The sequence below is a fragment of the Haplochromis burtoni genome, unplaced genomic scaffold (genome assembly GCF_018398535.1).
Source record: "Haplochromis burtoni strain Fernald_Lab_line unplaced genomic scaffold, NCSU_Asbu1 Contig_15, whole genome shotgun sequence".
NCBI lineage: Eukaryota > Metazoa > Chordata > Actinopteri > Cichliformes > Cichlidae > Haplochromis > Haplochromis burtoni.
The window spans coordinates 2,056,044-2,078,870 of record NW_024582376.1 but is presented as its reverse complement, the minus strand read 5'-3'; the positions used below and the strand labels follow the sequence as shown (position 1 = coordinate 2,078,870).

Genomic DNA, 22,827 nt, shown 5'->3' with positions numbered 1-22,827 from the left:
GACTGGAAAGGAAAAACTCAATGCATCATGGGAATCCCCCGGCAGCCTACGTCTATTGCAGCATAACTAAGGGAGGATTCAGGGTCACCTGGTCCAGCCCTAACTATATGCTTTAGCAAAAAGGAAAGTTTTAAGCCTAATCTTAAAAGTAGAGATAGTGTCTGTCTCCCGAATCCAAACTGGAAGCTGGTTCCACAGAAGAGGGGCCTGAAAACTGAAGGTCTCCCTCCCATTCTACTTTTAAATACTCTAGGAACAACAAGTAGGCCTGCAGAGCGAGAGCGAAGTGCTCTAATAGGGTGATATGGTACTACAAGGTCATTAAGATAGCTGAAGGCTTTTCAGTGAGTTTTTTGGACATCCTGATAATAATGAATTACAGTAGTCCAGCCTGGAAGTAATAAATGCATGAACTAGTTTTTCAGCGTCACTCTGAGACAGGATATTTCTAACTTTAGAGATGTTGCGCAAATGGAAGAAAGCAGTCTTACATATTTGTTTAATATGTGCGTTGAAGGACATGTCCTGGTCAAAAATGACTCCAAGGTTCCTCACAGCGTTACTGGAGGCCAAGGTAATGCCATCCAGAGTAAGAATCTGGTTAGATACCATATTTCTAGGCTTTTCAGGGCCGAGTACAATAACCTCAGTTTTATCTGAATTAAGAAGCAGAAAGTTAGCGGCCATCCAGGTCTTTATGTCTGTAAGACATTCCTGCAGTTTAACTAATTGGTGTGTGTCATCTGGCTTCATAGATAATGTATTACTTCTGAGAAACTTTTTCATCATAAGATGTGGTTTACTTTTGCCATTTTATAATAACTACACAGGTTAAAAATGGAGATATTCGTTCCAAGGGGGGCATTTTCATTTGGAAAACGTTTCTGGAAAACAGAGAAAGGATTTGTGAACAATTCACCAAAGCACCTGGTGAATACTGTATGTGTGCTGATAGTGCTGGCACCTCCGGTATTATTCAGACTCTGAATTAAACACTGAGAACTGCTGGGCTTGTGTGGCACTGGCACACAGAAGTTCGGTCTTTATCCTCAGTGTTTATAAAGTGTTAAGAGTTTCGGCTTCTCCACTTGCAGATAAGATGGAGATAAATCCTCATCCTTCTCTCTGCTCCTGCCTCCACACTCAGCTCCACCAGTATCTTCTTTATTATCTCAGCACAACACTGCAAACAGCCCTGATGTCAATCTGAAATGATCACCAAGCCAAAAAACGCACCACATGACCTGAATTCAAACGGCGGGACAACTGCCACACCTTCTCACATCAATTTCCACGCTAAATTATCCTCCACTAGTCACGGTCCCCTATTGAGAAAACATAAGTTATGACACGCTTGGTGAGGAAATGTATCAAATTTGAGTCTTGGCAACGACAAAATAGTTGTAAATTATAACTTCACACACTCCAGACCTCCGCCCTCCTCCTCCGCCTGCTGCTCCACTCTCTGAAGGTCCTCCCTTCTATTTGCCCGCTGCAAAAAATAACCAACAGCTCACTGGAGCTGGAGCTCGGATCTCGAGTGTATTTATCAAACTAAATGAGTAAAGAAATGACCGAGACAGAGTGATTTAAAGAAAATGAAACAATAAATAATAAAACGTGATGCCTTTCAGAGCAGCTCTCGGATGACTTGTGCGGAAGGACTTTCTTTACAGCGTGTCTCTGCCCCTTTCTGCATCATTTGCCTCTCCACGCTGCGCCGCCACTCCTCTCTTTCACTCTGTACAGTTTTCCAGGAGGACCAGTTCCTGTCAGACTCCTTTCACACACACACACGCACACACGCACACACACCTCAGCGCGGACATCTGCAGCACCGACCGATAGTCATGGCTTTACCGGACACTGCCCCTCTGCTCGTGGGACTACTGCTCCTCTTTCATGCTTTTGGAGGTGAGGAACCAAGGCATAGTTATCACAGCTGTATGGGATATTTGTCGTACATGCAAATGTGTTTTTTTTTTCATGTAAGACAGAAAGGAATTCAACTAAGATGTTTGTCAGTAAAGCACCAGCTGTTAAACTGCAGTTTGTGTTCTGTGGAAATCCATCAGAGAAACCTTCCAAAGAGATTTTAGGAAGCTGAAAAAGTTGCAGCGCAGAAACTTTACTTTCTTGCAGGGCTCCTCATATCGCCTTTTCTTCCAGCTGCAGAGATGTGACGCTGCACAGCCTCCTTCTTTTTGCTTACATTACATTTGGCTAAAAGTAATAAGTCCTTCACACACTTGAGTTGTTGTAACCTGGTTGAAAAGTTTCACATCCCTCATCTTTTGAAAGTCCATACAGAAAATGCATTTTAGCACAGCTGCACGGCTATAATGGTGCAATATGTAGGTGAACTGATTTTCCTGTTAATATATGTTTAAATTCATGTGTATACATGTATGTATGTATGTGGGTGAATGGTGAGCACAAACACTGACATTGTGCTCTTGCTGTGAATGAACATGACACTCTTGTCACACCTATACAGTGAATAAAAATCTATTCTTATAATGAGAGATCATGATTTATATCATGTATGAAGCTGTGGTTAGTATGAAATGCTGCTTGCTTCATGTATTTTTAGAGGTGCAGTTGCAGTGAGGTGGCTCTCTGTCTGCTTTCTGTCAGCTCTTATCTGTTCCCAGCAGTGATCGAGTGGCCCAGTGCCTCCCTGGCAGTGGTGAATGGCTCGGCTGTTTCTCACACAGAAACAAGAAGTCAAATATATCCCTAGTATGAGATACAGCTCTCACCACACTGGTTTATAATTTGACATTTGCATGTCAAAGGGATTGCGTACTTATTGTCAATCGGATTTATTTTGGATCAGTTGTGTGAGAGAACTGTAAAAAGTTGTGAGACCCACAGGGAGGTGCTGATGAATGCTATTTTTAGAGAGCATGAAAGTGTACATTTGTATGTGGTGCCTCTGGAAGTGAGAAAGGGCAGCTATCTGGGCTTTCCACAGTACGGTTTAGGTTTTAGAGACCTTTCTGATATTCCTGTGTTTTTTACTTGTTTGTTTGTACAAGAAAGCTCTAAGTGTGCTTTCCCCTGAACCCTTCCTCTCTGCAAGCCTCTCACTTCCCTCCTTTAGGAATGTGTTGCTCTCTCGTCTACCCCTTTTCACCTTTCCTTGAACGCCGTTTACCTAATGACCTTTCTGTACCTCATCATTGTATTGTGCTGACCTCCTGTTTGACTCCACACCCATTGTTTGTGATTGCTTCAAGCTCTCTGCCCTTACAAAGTCTGTTTCCTGGACTTGCACCTCTCTGACTTTACAAACCTCCAGGAGCCATGCCTGTGCTGGCAGCTCCAATACAATTAAATTGTGCTGATATCTGTTGACAGTAACATGGATGGTGAAAAATGACTGTTGATTCCTGACTATTAATCACAATCATGGATTTATTTTATACAATACCGTAAAATATTGAAAAAAAAGCAGACCATAGATATCTTTTTGCCCAAGCATTAATAAACTAGCCGTGTAGGCCATATTTTATTTGCTTATTTACGTACTGCACGAGAGATGCACAATATGCTTTTGGCCACACCTCTTAATCTTTGATTTCAGGTGTTTTCCCATTATCACAGGTCTATAAAATCAAGAGCCTAACTATGCAGTCTGCTGTTACAAATGTTTCTGCAAGAATGGGTCGTTCTGAGGGGCTCACTGAATTCAACTGTTGTGCTGTAATAGGATGCCACCGTCAAGTCCATTTGTGAAATTCTTTCCCTTCTAGATAATCCACAATCAACTGTAAGTGATATTAATGCAAAGTGGAAATGTTTAGGAACGACAGCAACTCAGCCATGAAGTGGCAGACTATGCAAAGTTGCAAAGCAGAGTCGCTGAAGGTTGGGGCGAGTCGTGTGTAAGAGTTGTGAATGCTAGCATAACATCAGCACAAAAGTGTGTGCTGGGAGCTTCATGGCATCGACTTCCATGGCCGAGCAGCTCCTGCAGGTGTAATGTGTAGGTCACCCAGTACTTTTGTTCATATAGTGTATAATATGATCAAATTGTTTACTTAACACTGACACACACATAATACTGACTAGCTAACTGATTGAAATAATGGTAAAGAACTGGATCATATGAAGTCAGAAAGAGCTGATTCACTGTAAGAAGATACTGTAGAAATGTTGTAAATCTAGCTTTCAAAAAATAAGAATTAACACTACAAGTAGCCAAGGAAATAAAGACTTTTTTATGGTAATTTCACAATAACAACATGAAATGGCTTACTTTAGCATGTTGCACAGCTAATGTGGCTAATCGCTAGTCAACTGCTTGCGCACATGCTGGAGCTGCATCAGAATTTTGAAACTGAGAGATTTTCAGAAACTGTGGAAGCTTTTAAGACAGATTTGAAAGTAGTAAACAAGAACTAGCTGTGAGTTTTGTTTTCTGTTTTATCTTCTGTTTATCTGCTTATCTTTTAGCCTCTAGAGGTACAAATATCACTACAATATGTAAACAATTTTGTAATTAAGTTATTCTCATATACATATTTTCTGTTGAACAGTGATGAAATATTAAGTGTAAATATTTTAAAAACTGTGCAGGTGTAAATTGCATTTCAGGGAACTGAAAACTGAGCTTTTGAAAAAACTCCTTCCAGGGTAAAGATTTTCAGAAACTCAGTTTCTGCATGTGGAGAGAAGAGCAAAGACATGATCTTGCAACTTAAAAGATGTGCGCCTTTATCTTCTTTTTTTAATGTCAGACTGTGATATTTCTAGGGTTCTGATTGGCTGACATTTTTGAATGATTAGGGTTAACAACTCATATTGCCACCAGTTGCGCTAACACGCTCTTAATCAAGCTTGATATCACTTTTTCATGTGAATCTTTTTCAAAACAGAGATTTTTTTTTATTGATTTGTTTTTTTAAAGAAAGAAAGTGGAAAATCCCTGTTTTACATGAGGACGCAGTCGTGAGAGTCGATCTGTGTTTCAGTGTTAAATCTACACCTTTTGGAAGTAACTGGAAACGCTCTGAAATCTATGCCATAGCTTGCTTTGCACCGCCTTAGAAATGTGTGAAGTTATCAGTCAGGCAACAGATTTAAATAGTCTACACAGATTCAACAAAGAAGTCTAAACTAAACTTGAATCATAGAGGACCTACTCTAGAGGTTATAATCTGGTGCATTTGAGTTGCTGAGTACACAGTAATGTCTTGTTTGAATGAATATGCTTATGGAAATGAATGAGTGCCTGTCCTAAAACTCCATCCAATGACAGCAGAGAAAAGTTGCAGTTGTTGCTGGATTTTATCTTTGACTCTTGATAAGGAGAGAGTTCATTTCCTGTGACATCACCTAATCAAGCCAGTTCATGCAGCAGGAAGACCTCTCTCATTTAAAGGTCATCCTTTTCTGCTGCAGCTGAGACGCTGTGCCTCAGTTTCATGCGCTCAAAACAACTTCTGCTTTTCAGTAGAAGAGAGCCGGTCATGTACAATAAACACCCTTGTTGTGACTTGACCGCAGCATAGAAAATTGAGGCCCAGTAATCTGGCAGAGCATCAGCAGAGTGGAGCACATTGGAAATGGAAGTCTGTAAATTCAGCCTTCTCTGCGAGGACCGTGATTGCTTCATTTCTGTGCATATGGCCAGTTTGTGCAGAGGGACAGGCATTGTATTGTGACATATGGTGCAGTTCGGAGGACCTGGATAGTTTTCTGTTCCTTGCTCCCACTGAGCATTGAATGACTCGTGTTTAATGTCTGAATTTCCTCAGCCATTATTAGTAATTTACAGTAATTTAGTTCTGACATACTATATTGGCAATATATAACACCCCAGATAATTTCAAGCACACCAGTGTCGCATATAATCTTGAAATTTATTTTGGCATATATATTACGACTGATGGAAGAATCACTATGGCCAAAAAGCAGGGTTGTTGCCTGGAGAAAGTTTTTCATAAGCACATGCTGTCTTATTTCGAGTGTTGAGCTGCACTATTCCTATGCAACAGGCTTATCAGGACACCCCAGAGCAAAGGAGCCATGCACCGCTGGTGCTTGATATGGGCGGTGAGAGTGCAACATTAAACAACATTAAACAACATTAATCCTGCTGAGCTTATGGCTGTTAGCAAGAGTGAAAAACAATCTAGATCCTGAAAAAGAAATCATGCAAACAGTATCTTTAAAATGAATATTAGTTTTCAGAGTATTAATGCACAGGGAGATTTTATAGTTAGACATTATATATAATATCCGCTGGAATATTCTGCTGAGGATTAGTTCCTGTTAAACGGGAGTTTTTCCTTCCTACTGTCGCCAAAGTGCTCCCTCATAGGGGGTCGTGTCATTGTTGGGGTTTTCTAGGTTTTGTTTGTATCATTTTAAGGGTCTTTACCTTATAATATAATGCGCTTTGAGACAACTGTCATTTGGTGCTATATAAATAAAATAAAATTGAATTCCTTCAAAGACCAGAACGTGCAATGCTCAGAGAAATTGCAACAAACCCCCAAGAGCTACATTTTAGACTCTAAAGGCCTCAGTTAGCATGCCAAATGATCAAATGAAGTTCATGACAGTACAGTTAGAAAAAGGCTGAACAAGTATAGCTTGTTTGGAAGAGTTGCTAGAAGACCGTCTCTTCTCTCTAATAAGATGACAGGATGGCTGAAAAGTTGCATCTGAACGAACCACAAGACTTCTGGAACAATGCAGTTTGGACACACAAGGCCAAAGTTTGATCATGATGCACAGCGCCATGTTTTGTAAATACTAGACACGGCATATCAGCTCAAACAACTCATACCAACTGTCAAGCACAGTGGTGGAGGGGGGTGATGGTTTGGAATTGTTTAGCAGCCAAAGGACCTGGCAACCTTACAGTCATTGAGTGGATTATAAATCCCTCTGTATACTACAGTCTTCTAGAGTCAAATGTAAGACCATCTGTCCATCAGAGTCCAAAGTTTGGCTGACATTGGTTCATGCAACAGAACAAAGATCTACAACATTCTGGCTGAAAAAGAAAAGACTGAAGGTGCTGCGATGGCCAAATGCTGTGATGGGAGCTGTGCATAAAAGAAAGCCCCCAAAACCTCAATGAACTAAAGAAGAATGATTAAAAATTCTTCCACAACAATGTTAGAGTCCGATAAACCTAATGTTGTTGAATCATGGCGTGTATTCATCTTTACTGTTCTTTAGCTGAACCCTTGAGTTATTTTTATGCAAAGTTCAAGAAACAAAAAGCATCCACCTTTGATTCTTCTGTGATATTTGTTGGGGTGTAAGCAGTAGCTGATAAACATGACTGTCTATCTCACACCTTTAGGACTTTTTCTTAATGCTTCACTGCATTTTACCACGACGGTGGGTTTTTTGGTTCCTGTTTTTTTTTTTTACTTTCGTTTGAAACGCAGAAGTAAAAATATATAGAAATCTTGCGCTACCTTGTAGAGTAACTCAGACAGCAGTTTCCATTTGTGGCCACAGCTGTTGCACTTGAGCAAAAACTCGTAATACTTTGGCTTTCAGGCAGTGTTAGTAGTAACATGTAGTGCTTGGTGTAAGAGTCAGAAATGTTTTGTTTTCAAGTGTTTCTACGGATCCTGTGTTGATCCGGTGCAGTATTTCCCCGCTGAGCAATATAATGGGTTGAAGCTGTGCACTTGGGAACCTGAATTGTTGAAGCAAAAGGTTTCCTTTTACTGTTTGATCTTCCTATTGATGGGAATAACATCCATTATCACCATTACCTGGGTCAATATAGCAAACCAGCGATGGTGAGGGTGGGGGCCTGTTACTGGTGGAGAAAGCTCCCAGGACTTTGTGCTGTTGTCATCGGGACCATTTTGTGTGTGCTCCTGAGTAGCAGCAAATGATTGTTTGTATAATGTAGCTCCAGCAAAGAAACGTTCTGCAATCCAGCCTTGTTGAATGATATTTTAATATCAACAGTTTTTGTTTCCAGAGCGAGCGGTTTAACTTGTGTTTACTGTGTGAAGCAAAGGGAAGGAAGCAGATATTCGGCTTTGTTCAGGCTCGGCGTATCAGAACAGGATACAATACAACTTTCTGTCAACATTTTCCCTCAAACAAGAATGCTTTTTTTTTCCCTTTTGGAAAATAAGTCTGTAATTAAAGTGATTTCACAACTTCTACTGGTGGATTAATGTTAGAAAGCTCAAACGTGCACATTTTCAAAGATTCTTGCAACTTTTTATGCTTTATTTTTATCACATCTTGGGTTTATAAGAAACACACCTTCAGCTATGCCACGCAGAAGGCCTCATAACTCAGCATCGGCCTCATCTGCAGATGTGCAATGAAGCATTTCATGGGATAGCGATGATGTACCCTGATGTATGGCTCTATATTTGGCTGCGGGGCAAATCCATTCATATCAGGCAGTTTAAAGATCACCTCAGTTAGAACAGCGTTTGAGGAGTCAGCTCTCCTCCAACTACAACCACCTACTGCTGCTCTTATGGGCTTTGAAGTCCAGATCAGACGGACAGCTGCACACACCTGGTCCTGACAACACACTCCTGACTTGGAGACACATATAAACACACATACACAGAGCCTGCGTGCCCTCTCAGGTTAGCTCACTGCTGCCACTTAATGACCTGTTGTCATCGTGTCTTATTTTTGTTAAAGCAGGGTTACTATTTCACACGGGTAACACTGAGTCACTGTGCAGCCTGGCTGTCTAAACTCACACCCATGCTGTTTTTAAGCTTTGCAGTTCTTGTTCACTACCTCTATCTAGCTCAGGCCTTAATTACTTTAGTGTTATAAACATAAAACTGTCCCTGGGGCAGACTGAAGACATCCTGAAGTGAGCAAACCACTTTTCATTAAGTGGTGAGAAAAGATTAGCTGTTTGTCCTTAAAGGGTTTGTGCTGATACCTCTACTGACCCTATTGGTATTAAAAAGTAACCCGGTAGTTTCCAATTCTTTCAACATGCATAAAAGATGGTTAACTGATGTATTCGCTATATGATACGTGCAAAAATATGACATGTGGGCAAAAAGTGGGTGGAAAAAATGTGGATCATTTAACTTGATAAGCTGTGACACGTAACACTCGTTTACCACAGGAAATAAACAAGAAGCTGCGTTTCCTTCATAAACTGCATTCTTTTTTTTCACAGAAACGATATCTTACTTTGTAAAATAGGCCTGTTTTATTCACACATGCTTGCAGCAGTCACAGCAGATTAATACATTTGTAATAAAACAAATGTTTTTCTGGAAAAAATCATTTTAGGCTTTGGTAGAATTGCTCATATTTTTGTGACTTCATGTGAAAACGGTATGAATAAGTCAGCGCTGGAAGGTGTTTGAGCTGTGAGACAGCCAGAAACCAAGACAAAACAGAACACGCTTTTCAAGAAACCAATATTTGTAGCCTAAACATAAAAACTTTGTAAGTTTGTGTGACTCTTGGAAAGCATGGGAACTGTAAACTCCTCTGATATGATTGATCTCTTTCATTTCTTTAAGTGACCTCTGACCTTTTTTATTGCAGTACGAGGGATTGGGTGGCAGCACTTGAAAAGCCTCGGGATGAAGGGTCGTCTTACATCTTTGAGCTTCAGTTTTTTTTGTTTTTTTATTCGCATTCAACTCTGTTGGGAATTAATCTGACCTGTTACACTTGTTACACTTGAGCACTAGAGAGCAGTTTATATTGAGGTACTTTTATATAGCATGCCAACTATACGTTAATAAGTCATTTATTAACTACTGTTCCTCTTTCTTTCTGTTTTTGAAGCTTCGAACTCTTTACATAATTATGAAATGGCAGAGTGGGGTTTTTCTTGTTTCTTGTTTTTTTTTTATCCTTGTTCCACAGAGCAGAGACACGATTGTAATCTCAGACACGATTGTGTCTGAGATTACAATCGTGTCTCTGCCCTGTGGAATTATTTCATAGCAAATCAAAGCTTGAAATAAACTCAAAATGTTGTGTGGGGATTTTTAGTGATAAATCTTTTTATCGTGAAATCTCTTAGCCAATAACATCAACGCTTTTAGATCACTGAAGCTTCTGTAGTTATTGAAAGGTGGGGCAAGAAACCAGTGTGGAGCAGTTAAATTGGGATTTGTTTTCAGATTTCATTGAATACTGTTCAACTTCTTATTTAGACTGTCTCAACCAGTAGTGCAAACAGTACATTCAAAGTCAACAGTTAATCCTGGAAACACTGTGCTTTCCTTCCCTGCGAGTATGCCATGTGGATTGTTGGTATGTCTCTTTGGCTGACTTTGATGCACAAATGCATCCAATAATAATTGCGGTTTGCCATAGCCTCTGGATGTTAACTGGAAGTATCAGCTGTTTGTCTGAGAATAGACGTGGAGAAGAGAAAAGGTCTTAATTGTTGTATTAGTTGTTCTATCACTCTTCATTAATTATAAGCTCACAGAGAAGGCTTATTAATAGTGTCTGTACGTCAGAAGCATGGAAGCAGCATTATCAGTAAACACATTAGGAGCATTTTGCCAATGAATTTATTTGTTATAGAAATACATTCAGAGAACCCTGTTTTAATTTGACATATCCTAAATACCCCCCAAAAACACCAGGGCACATAAACATATATCCATTTATATTTTTCACTGTGCTTTTTCTATATACACTCTTTCTCAGGTAGAGTAGCTCAGCTGTTTTTTAACACAAACATCTAATCAGCCGATCACGTGGCAGCAACTGAGTGCATTTGGGGATATTGACATTGTAGAGACAATCTGCTGAAGTTCAAAGCGAACATGAGAATGGGGAAGAAAAGTGATTTAAGTGATTTTGGCTAATTTAGATGTGTCATGGTTGGTGCCAGACGGGCTAGTCTGAGTACGTCTGATCTAGTAATGGTTGTGTGGGATTTTCCCACTCAACCATCTCTAGGGTTTACAGAGAATGGTCTGAAAAAGGGAAATATCCAGTGAGAGTCACTTCTCTGGGTGAAAATGCCCTGCTGATGTCAGAGGTCAGATCGCTTCGAGCTGATAAGATGCTTCCAGCAGGATAACACACCATGTCGCAAAGTTCAGATCATCTCAAACCGGTTTCTTGAACATGAGAGTGAATTCACTGTAGTCAAACAGACCTCTGGGATGTGGTGAAACGGGAGATTCACAGCCAACAAATCTGCAGCAGCTGTGTGACGCTATCATGTCATCACGGACCAAAATGTTTTCAGCACCTTTGCTGAATCACCTGCAGTTCTGAATAAAGTGGCCAGCTTGTACAAATTGCACATGTGAGCTCTCAGTATTGACCAATCCTGGAAAACCTCTCTTACTTTTGTAAATTCAGACTTTTTGTGACAATCTAAAGATCTGGGTTATGAAATTACTAATGTCAAAAACTTTTTTGAGACTATTTAAGAATAAATAGATCAATTTCTACTGACAGCTTATTACTTCCAGACTAAAATTCTGGTATGTTTGAATGATTTTTTTTAAGGTGTGAAGATAGGTTTCAGTAATTTCTTTTTCCTACTCTCAAAGGTTGTTGCTGGTCCCCAGGCGGCCCAGCTGTTCCTATTTGTCAGTCACACCGACTCTGATGGCAAACTGATGGTTTTAAGCGATCTTCGGGCCTTAAGTAATGATTAACGTTCTCGAGCATTGCGGAAACTTCACCTAAATGTTGAAACGAACACTTTCACAATGTCAGAGAGAATATGGGATGTGTGATCCGGTGACCATATTGTGAAAGAATTTCTCTCCAGAATTTCTTCATAACGCTGGTGACATTGCAAAACTCACACTTTGCTCATTTTGTAAGGAAATGATTTTTATATCATGGTACGCCGCAAAAACCTTTCTACTAATGTGACAACCATGAATCATCCTGTTGTAATGAGTGCACAATCTCTTCTCTACTTTGAGATTCTTGCATTTGTGTATGCACCCCCCGTTTCTGCTGTGGGTAACCCAAAACCCGAGAATATGTCTGGGCTACATCCTGGAAACAGCTGGACAAAAATCAGATTGCATGCATGTAGGTTGAACGTATGCATGCTCTTGTCCCTGGATCTGCTTTCTTAGAGGAGGATGAGTTGAGCTGATGCTTTGGCCTCGGGCTAAAAATTATGGTGAGACTTTATGAGCCAAATTATATGAGCTGTACTTTATATAAAAATACAGCATGGCTCTCTGCAGAGTTCAAGAAACTGCACAGTCACTAATTTAAGCACAAGCATGAATAATCACATGGGTGAATGCCAGTTTAATGTGATGGTGGGAACGATGTTTGGTGCAGAGGAGTCTTTGCTATTAAATGTCTCTTTATGGGTCATAAAGAGTTTTTGTGTACATGTGTAAAGAGAAATACTAATACTATTTTTGTTACTTTAATTTGAACGATTATCATTTATACTTAATGCAGACCAGAAATCCAGAATCTCCAATTATTGGAATATTTCCTAAGGTCACTCAAAAAGGATTTACAGTACAGAGATGTCCAAGTGTGTTCACTCACACAGTCCATACTTTGTTGTGGCTTCTTTATGACAAATCACTGCATCATTGGCTTCCTTTGGCCTGCCTCTAATTTTTGAGATGGGTGTTTCTCATCTTTGTCTTGATAGGTCAGGTGGGCTGTTTAGCCAATCAAACACGCTAATAACGAGATCAGCAAACAACGTGGGCAGGTGCTAAGTGCTGCTGGAAAAGAAAATTGGTTCGTTCACAGATGGAAACATGATTTTGGACTTGATAGAGCACTACGGACCCACCAGCCACCAACACCATCAGGAGGACATGGCAAATCCTCACTGACTGCAGAAACACCTTCGATTCTGCACTTCTATACTCTTTCTCCAGACTCTAGGACCTTAATTTCCTAATGAAATGCAAATTTTATTTGTCATTTCTTTTAAAGTTCTCCAATGGACTTTAATTAAAAATCTGCAAAAATTCCCGTAGGTGTTTGTGCACTATGTTCTGCTAAAAATTTCCCTTCCAGTCAAATTTTGGTTAATTTGCGTTGATACAGCACTCTGCAAACAGCCAGCCTTTGCAGCGCTGACCTTCTGTGGCTTACACTCCTTGTGGAAGGCAGACTTCCAGACCTGTGCTGAACAAGAGAGACACTAAAGGTTTAAGGGACATTTTTGAGACACGATCTCAATAACTACCACGAAATAAAAAACTCAAGAATTCTCTCTTTACAGAGTATAGTACCACATTTATATCTCAAAAATCTTATCAAAGAAAAGAACTTTTACTAAGAGTATCCACACAGCTGCAGGCTATCAGGCTGCGAATATGTGACCCTGAAAAACATCAATGAGACATTAAAGCAGGAGAATAGTAAAACCAGTACCTGCAGAAATGCTGTCAGAGGAGTTCGAGATGGAAACAAGGTGAGTCTATGAGGACGGCCTTTGATTTTCCATTGTTCAAGAGTGAACTGTGGTTTGCAGACTCCACTGCGGGCACACCTGCAAAGCTGTTGGAAAACTCTGTGCGACTGATGTAATCTGGCATAATGCACAGTCTAACGTGTTCTTGAAAGCAGTTCATGGCACCCAGGAGAGAGGGGTGGAAAAAAGTGTGCATGTGTTTTAAATTTGAGATCTAAAGTTCAGTTTGAAACCACAGCAGAGATGGAGGCTTCAAACAGCATCAATTTCAATCATATATTGGAGGAATTGTTATGTAATTGGTGAGAATAAAGGTGAGGGAGTAGTAGCAGTGGCTGCAGAGGAATGTGGAATCGTCTCCGTCAAAGGCTGATGCACTGCTGGGGAAACTGTCTCTCTTCCACCCCGAAGCTGATTTAGTGCTCCGCCGTCTCTTGTTGCAGCTCTGAGGTCAAACACACACAGTCTCTCTGTGTCTCTGTGCTAAGTGTTGTCGGTGTGTGGGTCATATGTTGGGCTATTGAAAAGGGAAAAACTACAATTCTTTTTTAAATCTTGATTTTTTTTTTCTCATGTAGCTCTCATTGGGTGCTGTTACCAAAGGAGTGTGTGTGTGGAGCGTGAGACAGGTGAGACAGGATGATTGGCCTGTGGTGGACAGACTAGTGTGGCCTTCAACTTGGAATTTATTTGGTGAATATCTGGTGGATGAAAGAGAATAAGAGCAGCTTAAACTTAAGGTTTGAAGAGCTCAAATCTCTGGGACAATCTGCACGGAGGAATAAAAACACTGTCCAAGATGTCTCACATTCAGAGACCACAACCAAAGCCAGAAATGCTGTGTGGAACAATAAGAACTAACCGAGCGCGCCCTGACATATAACATGTTGGTTTGTGATTTAATTTGCATGGGTTAAATTAGCCTTTACTTTCTGTGTACCACTGTGCACCTGGTGTCAGTCTGCAATAACACTTAAATCATCTCATTTTCCATGCTTTGTTGTGTTGTTTACAGCACGAACATGATAGCATGTAGAAGCTGCTCACACGCGTGTTGATCCTTGGACCTAATGTGTCCGCCGGGAGCTGTGCTGGCGCAAGTGGAGATGGGAGGCTTGTTGGGGATCTCGGCCTGCTCTCTGTTAGTTCAACACCCTGCTTAATAATGGATGTTGTTTTTGTGCTGATCTAATGCACATTAGGATCCTTTTAACCTAATGCAACCTACGAGCCCTCAGCCCTGACGCCGTGCCGCTGACTCCTCAGAGCAGACTGGTGTGTTTGCTGCGGCTTCACAGTATTTAGTTATGGCAGATAACTGCTGGTTAACGGTTCCACTGTTTGTGTTTCCCCCTCTTCTATTAGGGTATGTTTTAAAACTTCATTAGTTTTAATGTTCTAGCTAATTTATTTTTCCAAACAAAGTTCCATCTTTGAAGGACAAACTGAAATATTTGCCTGTATCTGGGTCACGCTGCACATTCAAGACACTGAAAGTGGCTGATATGATTCATTCATTTCATTTCAGTCTGCGTTCGAAGTAGAAACAGCTGATGCTCTCAAAAGAGATCATTGTTTTCGCCGCATGGCTTGCTTCATAATTCAGCACAAACACCGCAGCATGTGGGGCATTTAAAACGGACTTTTTTTTATTTGTCCTGTGATAAGTAGGCAAAGCTTTTGGCGACCAAAGCATGTGAGCAAGAGATGTGTGAGCATCAACGCTGGCGTTGTTTTTGTGAGATCCTGAGATGACGTTAGTGTGAATAACGGCATTAACCAAAAATCCACTGCAGCCCTTTAAAGGCTCGTAATGATATCTTTACCTCTGTTACGATGTACCACCCAGTGAAATGTCTGGATACCGCAGATTGATGAATTACTGAAGATGCAGTAACAGAGCACATAAAGGTTTCCCAGTCCATGAGACTTTTAGCTCTTGCAGCATGTTACAAATGACAAAAATCAAACAGAGGAATGCTTTTATTATTAAATGCTTTACTTGATGTTCATGTGAAATACAGTAATGTGGAAAAGTCTTGAGCCACCCCTCATTTCTTTATATTTTAGCTTCCAAAGAGCCATTTTTAAAGCAGCCTTGAGCAACCCTTCTCAAGGTTTTCTGGGGATCCTTAAAAGTTAAAAGATAAAAGTTTTACTACTTTCAGTAAAACTCTAAACCTGTTTTAAACTTTGTTGCAATATATATAGAAACGAGGGGTGGCAACGACACTCCCCACTTATGGAGACTACATTGCACGTGTGGACCACAGAAGCATGAATTAAGCGTTAAGTGCAGTGAGAAAAATACACTCCTGTCAGTTTTCAGGCTCTAGGAATGGCAGCTGCTAAAGAATTAGTCTTTGTGATACTCGCACTTTAAGAATGTCGTTTTATCTGCTTTAATGAACACTTAAAAAGACGACATCTGCACACAAAGGATGTAAAAACAAAATGAATCGTTATTTCTGTCCACCTCAGAGTCAGTGGATTGCAAGCTTGAAGTTTGTGTATCAGGGATCTATCTTTAGCCATAATATGCCAGCAGCACACAGCACACATCTCATACTTCTGAAGCCATGTCATGAGACCGCTCTCTGCCCCCCCTGCCCTTCCCTCCTCTCGGTTTCTGTATCGTTACGATCAGCGTAGCACAAAAATATTGTCCCTGTTGGCCTTTCCCATACTTCCAAACTACGTGTGTTATTTTATTGCTGGTTGCTCGCAGTGCATCTGATTACGGAGACCGTTTTTGCAGTCTTGGGACGTGGGAAAGAGGATGAAGGGGGCGTTTGTACCATTATGGGAGCAGATATAAGGAAATGGCCCAGTGAGATTCATTCCACTACACTCATAGACAGTAACGCAAGTGAGCATCAGTGTGTCAGATTGTGAGAGTAATTGCACTGTGTTTTCTTTCTTTTTTTTTAATATTATGAGAGTAGTGGAGTTAGACATGGGAAAATGACCTCATCCTACATGAAGTCAAAAGTCACAGAGTGGACACATTTTTAAAAGTCTGTGAGTTTCTGAGTGTGTGGGCATAGCAGAATAGAATAATAAGGAAACTCTGAACACGGGGGAGTACATCTTGTTGAAAAAGTAATTATCAAAGGCCGGGGAAGGGAGTGAACTCTCTTTGGAGCGTAGCTGCGGAGGGAAGACCAAAGAGCTGCGTATCAAAGAGGGGCTGGCCTCAGGTCTTTGAAACCTGCTGCTGAAGGCCTGTCCACAGATCTGTTTATGTTCTGGGACTGCTCAGAAATTCAAATGCCCTGATTTTCCTTGGCGTTTATTAAAAAAAGCAAAAAATGGGAGTAACGTTTTTCAATGTGACTCGTGTGGGGTTATGAAAGTGACTCTGGAGCTTCTGGATTGTCAGGGTTATGTTACTAGGAGAAATCACGACAGCAAAATGGGACGAATGACAAAGTAAACGCTGGTGATTCGAGTAAGAAAAGAAAACGTTGACTCACTGAACAAACCCACCGGTCATAGCCAGACGGTCTTTATGCTTACCTCACCATTGGCAGAGGCCTGGTTGGTAGATTTAAGGTGGCGTTATTCCAGGTATATGCAGGTGACATGACAGAAAACATGGATAAAGTAATGGTAGAATCCTCCTTGAATGCTGTGTTATGTGTCATTTTAGTTTTGTGAGGAAGAGTGAAGCTACCTGTGCTGCCTTCACAATAACAGGGTGGTGATATTTGGGATATTAAAATGCATTTTCACACTTAAACAAGTCTTCTTCTTCTTCTTCTTCTTCTTCTTCTTCACCTCCTCCTCCTCCTCCTCCTAGGTCACAGCTTTTGTGGACATCGGGCATTAACTTAACATCAACTTTTCAGCTAATTGTTGAGAGAAGAAAGAGCTCTCTGTCTTTTTTAATTTCCACAGCTCCGTTTAAAACACTTCAAGTGCTGTCAGAGGTGACCTTATAACAGAGCCATTCAAAGGTTTATTAGTGTTCTGTTGTAACAGTTGTGAGTCAGCAGAGCCCTCTCTGAAAGACACAGTCTGAGAACCGAGCCAGGTCTAGCTTCGCCTGATCACTGTAACAGGTGGTCCGCTGAAATGTAATATAGTCAGCCTAGTCCCTCGCTATCTCCCCTGATGTGTGGTCTGCTCTGATTCTCTCCACTGTATTTACATTCTTTGTGTACTCCGTCTCCTCTGCCTTTTTGGAAAACGTTAATTCTGATGGCATGTTGAGTGGATCTGGCCGGCATTTGGCTCCAGAACACCCCGGGGATCTGTGTGTGCTGGAGAAAGTGTCTGGCAGGTCAGCGTGACAAGTTGACCTTGTTTTCTCTGAAGCATTGTGAGAACGTGCAATTTGGTTGCTACAGCTGCCACCGTCCATCTCTTTGTCATTGGACTCAACAATTTAAACATCACCTGATCCCGCGCGGGCCCCAGACAGAGGAGTGCTCTGTTCCTACTCGCAATGCAGTGCAATATGGCTTCCTCTATCATCTATAATACTTTCAGTTCTTTCTTTGATTAAGAGTCTGTGCAACATCAGAAGGTGGCATCCTAAGTCTGCACCTAGTGTGCCTCTGACTTTGTTCAAAAACTAAAAAACGCCCAGTCTCCTTCTCCACATCTTTTTTTTTTTTTTATCAGAAGAGCATCTGTCTAGTAAAAGCAGAACCCCCCACCAAAAATAATCTCATAAAGATGCAATAAAAAAATCACAGGTGCCGTTTCTCTGGACCAAAAGAAGACACATTTTTATATAGAATTAAAGATAAATTGAACTATCATAGTTTACAGTCTGCATGCTGTAAATTGCTAAGGTCTAATTAATGCATTTTAAATGCATAAATATTTTAAAAGTACAATAAGTTAATTCTTACTTCCTCTCTCTGTCTTTTTCTATTTTCCAGGCGCACGGCTGTAAATGAAAGCAATACTGTGAAACTGTCCTTTAGATCAGAGGTGGGCATTTAATTTTCCCAATGGGCCACATGAGACACTGGGACTGTTGTGGAGTGCCGCACCAGTAATCTTATAAAGAGATCAAAGTAATACTGAGCAGAATTGATTTCAGCTTATTGCTAAATATGTGGAGTCCAGGCACAGCATCCTGTTTCAGTGGATAGAGCATCAATTCTGCTCAATATTACTTTAATCAATATTAATTCATTTAATTTTTCATATCTCTCGGCTGGCCTGAGAACGCCTTGGTGTTCCCCCGGACAAGCTGGAGGAGGTGGCCGGGGAGATGGAGGTCTGGGCTTGTCTGCTTAGGCTGCTGCCTGGCAATAAGTGTAAGAACATGTATGATGTGATTAATTTACTGTCTTTATAAGCTTTATATAACTTTATTGGTGCGGTCCTTCATAACAGTCCCAGTATCCCAGGTGATGTTATGTTCTAGGTGTTTATTGCACTTGTTTGTACACTCCGACCTCCTGCGTAGTGTTAGTGTTGGTCAAAATCACTCACGGTGCCCTAAGGATTGAATCAGCGCTCAACATTTTCTTAAACAGCAAAATCAACACCTAACCAGATAACTTGCCATCAGCTGATTCAACTCATCTGTTAATGGTTGATTTTGGTTAATTGATTGATTGAATATTATCTCATGCATAAAATAATACGCCTAGATGTTTTTTCCAAGTTCCAGAAACAAAGGCAGCTTATAAAACCATTCTGCCGTCGTCATTACACCAAAACATTTATAACAACTTGGATATTTTTAACACAATTTTAAAAAAAAAAGGAGAAGAAAGAAATCAGACTGGTACTCATTTTCTTCTAACACACACAAGCTGTTATCTTCTTGGATAATTTTCACTCTAATGACTTCAAATGCAAGAGAAAAGATGCTTGTTTGCACCTGTGCAAATAAATCTTTCAGCTGTGTTTCAGATCTAGCAAGTTCCTTCTACGTGCGTTCATCCCGCGTGATTAGCTGGCTATTCAGCACTAATGATCTGAAATGTGTGCTTAGTTTGATACTGATGAGCGTCATCTGGTTGAATCGCTCTTGATATGTTCACACTGAGTCCAGTTTTTAGATGCTGCTTCTGTTTGCTGCTGTCGGCAGGTACTCATGAGAGCTGCTGTGTGCAGCCAACATGGAGCCATCCGCCTGGCCAAAAGTTGCATCAGTGTCTCCTCTGCATGGGAGTCCTGATTAATTACCTAAAGCCTCACTAACTTGTAACAGCTAATGCAAGCCAACAGGGTAAAAAGGAGCATGCATATTCAAGAAGGGAAACCAGAACAATCACCCAGGTCTAAGAGGCTTGTGGTATTGACGCGTTAATGGAGAGATCCTTTACAATTGGCTTCGTGAACTGTGGATAATAAAAATATGAAAGATTATCTGCACGAATACAGCATGCACAATTGTTTGCAAGATATGAGAAATGCGTAACAAAATCCAGTGGTGACACATCATGTATATTTATTAATCCATGCTGGAGAGAAGTCAATCTTTCTTTTATTTGAGTGGATTACTCATGGCATTATGGAGAAATGTGCCTGCTGTGCCAGAGATGTGTGTGTGTGTGTGTGGGGGGGGGGGGTCTTGGTCTTGCGTGGCATATGTGCATTAAAATGCTTCATGTGACAAGGACTTCACTGTGTGTTTGCAAGAGTTACATTCTTTTGCACCATTTCACTGAGACGAGTTGACCAAACTCAGTTGTTCTACAGTGGATTTGTCAATCTGTCGAATATGTCTACAGAGAAAGTCAATGGCATTTATTTATTTAGAGATAAAGAATAAATGTGGATGTATTCCTGTTCACTGAGCCCTGTTATTAGCCTAAAAAAACAGAAGAATCTCAGTTATAGACGCATCAATACTTTATTTTTTACGTAACATAATCTTGAAATGAAATAGTGCAAATAGTGTAAATAGATAAGAACTTTGATCCATTTTAAAACTCTTTCTAACAAGATAAGAAGATATTATTTAGCTTCACTAATTCAACCGTGAGTCCTGTGACATGAGCAGGTGCAGTTTAATCTCCAGCTGCACGCGAGATACTTTAGTTGCGTAGATTATAGCAAGCTATGTTCGAAGAGGGAAAGAGAAAGATGCAGAGGAAGGGGATGGTATCCATAAACAATTAAGGAAACTCGAGGAAGCAATTTTATTTTTAGCTTTTATTTTTAGTCATATCTGCCATTGCAACTAAAGGCAACATCAGAAATTATTTTGTTGCCTCCTTGATCTTAGACAAAGGTACAAGGTCACGCTAACGCAACATTCATTTCTTATTAGTAGAAATATAACTAAAGTCTACTGATCCATTCAATGTAATCAGTGTAATCCATCCATCCTCCATCTTCTTTCCCAAATCGTTTTTGGGGGCTTTTCTTGCCTTTAATCGATGTTTTTAGTGAAGAGGAGACATGAAAGCGAGGAGAAAGAGAGCACGTGGCCTCGGGTCAGAATCAAACCCAGGCTGCTACATTTGGTTTTGTGGCATGCGGGTACATGCTCAGCCACTGAGCTAAAACGTCTTCATTTCTTTGTTTATTTGATAAATAAAAAGATAATCAGTGTTCCTTTTTGGGCCTCTCCAGCGTTCCTCTTGTGTTTATATTAGCCCAGCTGTGACCTTTTAGCTAGCCAACATGCCAACTACATCCGGCAATTTACTTTTCCACTTCAACAGTTACTTTATCAATGTTTAATAATAATAAAAATAATTACAAGCTAAACTAATTTATACAAAGATTAAAAAAAACATTTGTGGGGAGTTAGTATTTTTAGTTAGCAGAAAATCTTTTCTTGATGTCAAGATGAACCAAAAATGCAGATTATGATCTTGTCATTTAAAGCTGCAATTGTGTGAAATTTTCTTCGCTACATGTCATTAGATTGCAGATTCTGTTTTTATATCCCTCAGGATTCAATGGCATAATCCCAGCTACGGTAGCTGCTATAGGACAAACGTGTTAGTCAGCCACGAGGGATCAAAAAAGATCAGATTTAGACTGTACCCCATGACTGCCAAAACCAAATAATGTCAGCACTTAGAAATAAATAAGGAAGTAAAAAACCAATGCGGTAGCTTAATTAAATATTTTGCAGTATTTTATGTTCACCCTCAGGTCACCTCAAAAACACACCATTCATCAGGAGTGAGTGAACTCCTATTGCTTCAACAACTATTACTTTTTAGCTTTAGCTGCACTTTATACAGTCTGTTTGACTTGTAAATGTATTTTATAAACCATATTGAGATCTTAATACGTTGTTAAATATGCAAAGATTTAATGTTTAGTGATTTAACTTTAATTCACGGTATCGTCTGAGCTTTTTTCTCTTTATGTGCGATATCTTCACCTGACGATCTTTTGTTCTTTTGTACTGTGTGGGGAAAAAAAAATGATTAAAAGCCCGACTGCAGCATGAAGGGGAGACGGCTTGTTTGGAAGGTAAAAACATTAAGTAGGCTGATGAAAAATTTACAGAGACTACAGTTCCAACATTTGCAAAGCCATAGCTGCCTCTCTGTGATAATGCAGCTACTTTGAATAGCTGTCATTACAAATGCCTGGCTGCTGAGTGGTTTTGAAGCCGTTTCATGACCCGACTGGGAAACTGCACCCTGAAGCTTGTCAGGAGCAAATAAAAGTTCTGGCACTTTGAATGGCTCTCTCCTTTATCTTTAGCCTGATTGCATTTCCTCCGTGTTAGATACAGCAAGTGTGCCGCTGAGGGATTACGGCGTGATAAATGTCAGAGGCCACAGCAACTCTCAGAGACCTAAATACAACCTGTACAGCCACCTTGATTCCTCTCTTTCCCTCTTTCTTCCCTCCTCTCTATCTGATCTATCTCATCTATGGTCTATTCACTTTTCTCAGACTTATTTACATCTGTACAAAAAGCAGCCTGGCTGAGGCACCGTCCTCCTCATGCTCCCTCTCACTCTCTCAGCCTATTTCTGGTGTCAGTGAGGTATATGATCTGCTGTATCATATAAGCAAACAAGCTTGATAGGCCATTGTTATTCTTAGATGTAGGAGGGCTGGAAACATGTCACCGAGCTGTCGCCTCGTTTCACCAGCACGCATATGGGAAATTATTTGGTTTACATACACGGGAGGCATGCATCCTGTTCTTCACGACAGAGTCCGGGGCAGTAAATTTAGCATATTAATTATAATTAGATTCAATACGGTCCTTGTTATTTTTAAGATAATTAAGCTCTCGTGTGCTGTTCTGTTTATGCTGCCTTTATGCCTCTCAGCAGTGCTGTCACCAGACAGGATAGCGCACAGATTATGGCCATTAAAAATAGGACTGACCAGCTCGCAGTACAGAGAGATAAGCTCTGCTGCCTCCATGTTACTTCTTCTTCTCTGGAGTATAACATTCGATGGTCGTCCATTCATGTTTTGATCCAGCGGATTCTCAGACTTTTCTTTTGGGCATAAACATGAATCGAGGGAATCCTTGCTATGTAAATATT

At 40.5% G+C, this 22,827-nt stretch overlaps 1 protein-coding gene across 12 annotated transcripts in view; it reads left to right on the top strand.

Annotated features, from left to right (window-relative positions):
- The first annotated feature begins 1,582 nt into the window (after nt 1–1,582).
- Nucleotides 1,583–22,827, top strand: part of mcamb (melanoma cell adhesion molecule b) — a 47,873-nt gene continuing 26,628 nt past the window's right edge. For 2 of the 12 annotated variants that reach the window (XM_042218106.1, XM_042218105.1), the window contains exon 1: nt 1,586–1,914. In XM_042218106.1, coding sequence (XP_042074040.1) covers nt 1,647–1,914 — 268 coding nt within the window. In that variant the 5' untranslated portion in view covers nt 1,586–1,646. Of the gene's footprint in view, nt 1,915–18,270; nt 18,323–22,827 lie in introns of all 12 variants that reach the window. The other 10 variants (XM_005915864.3, XM_005915863.3, XM_014330294.2 and 7 more) reach the window with 9 other exon arrangements.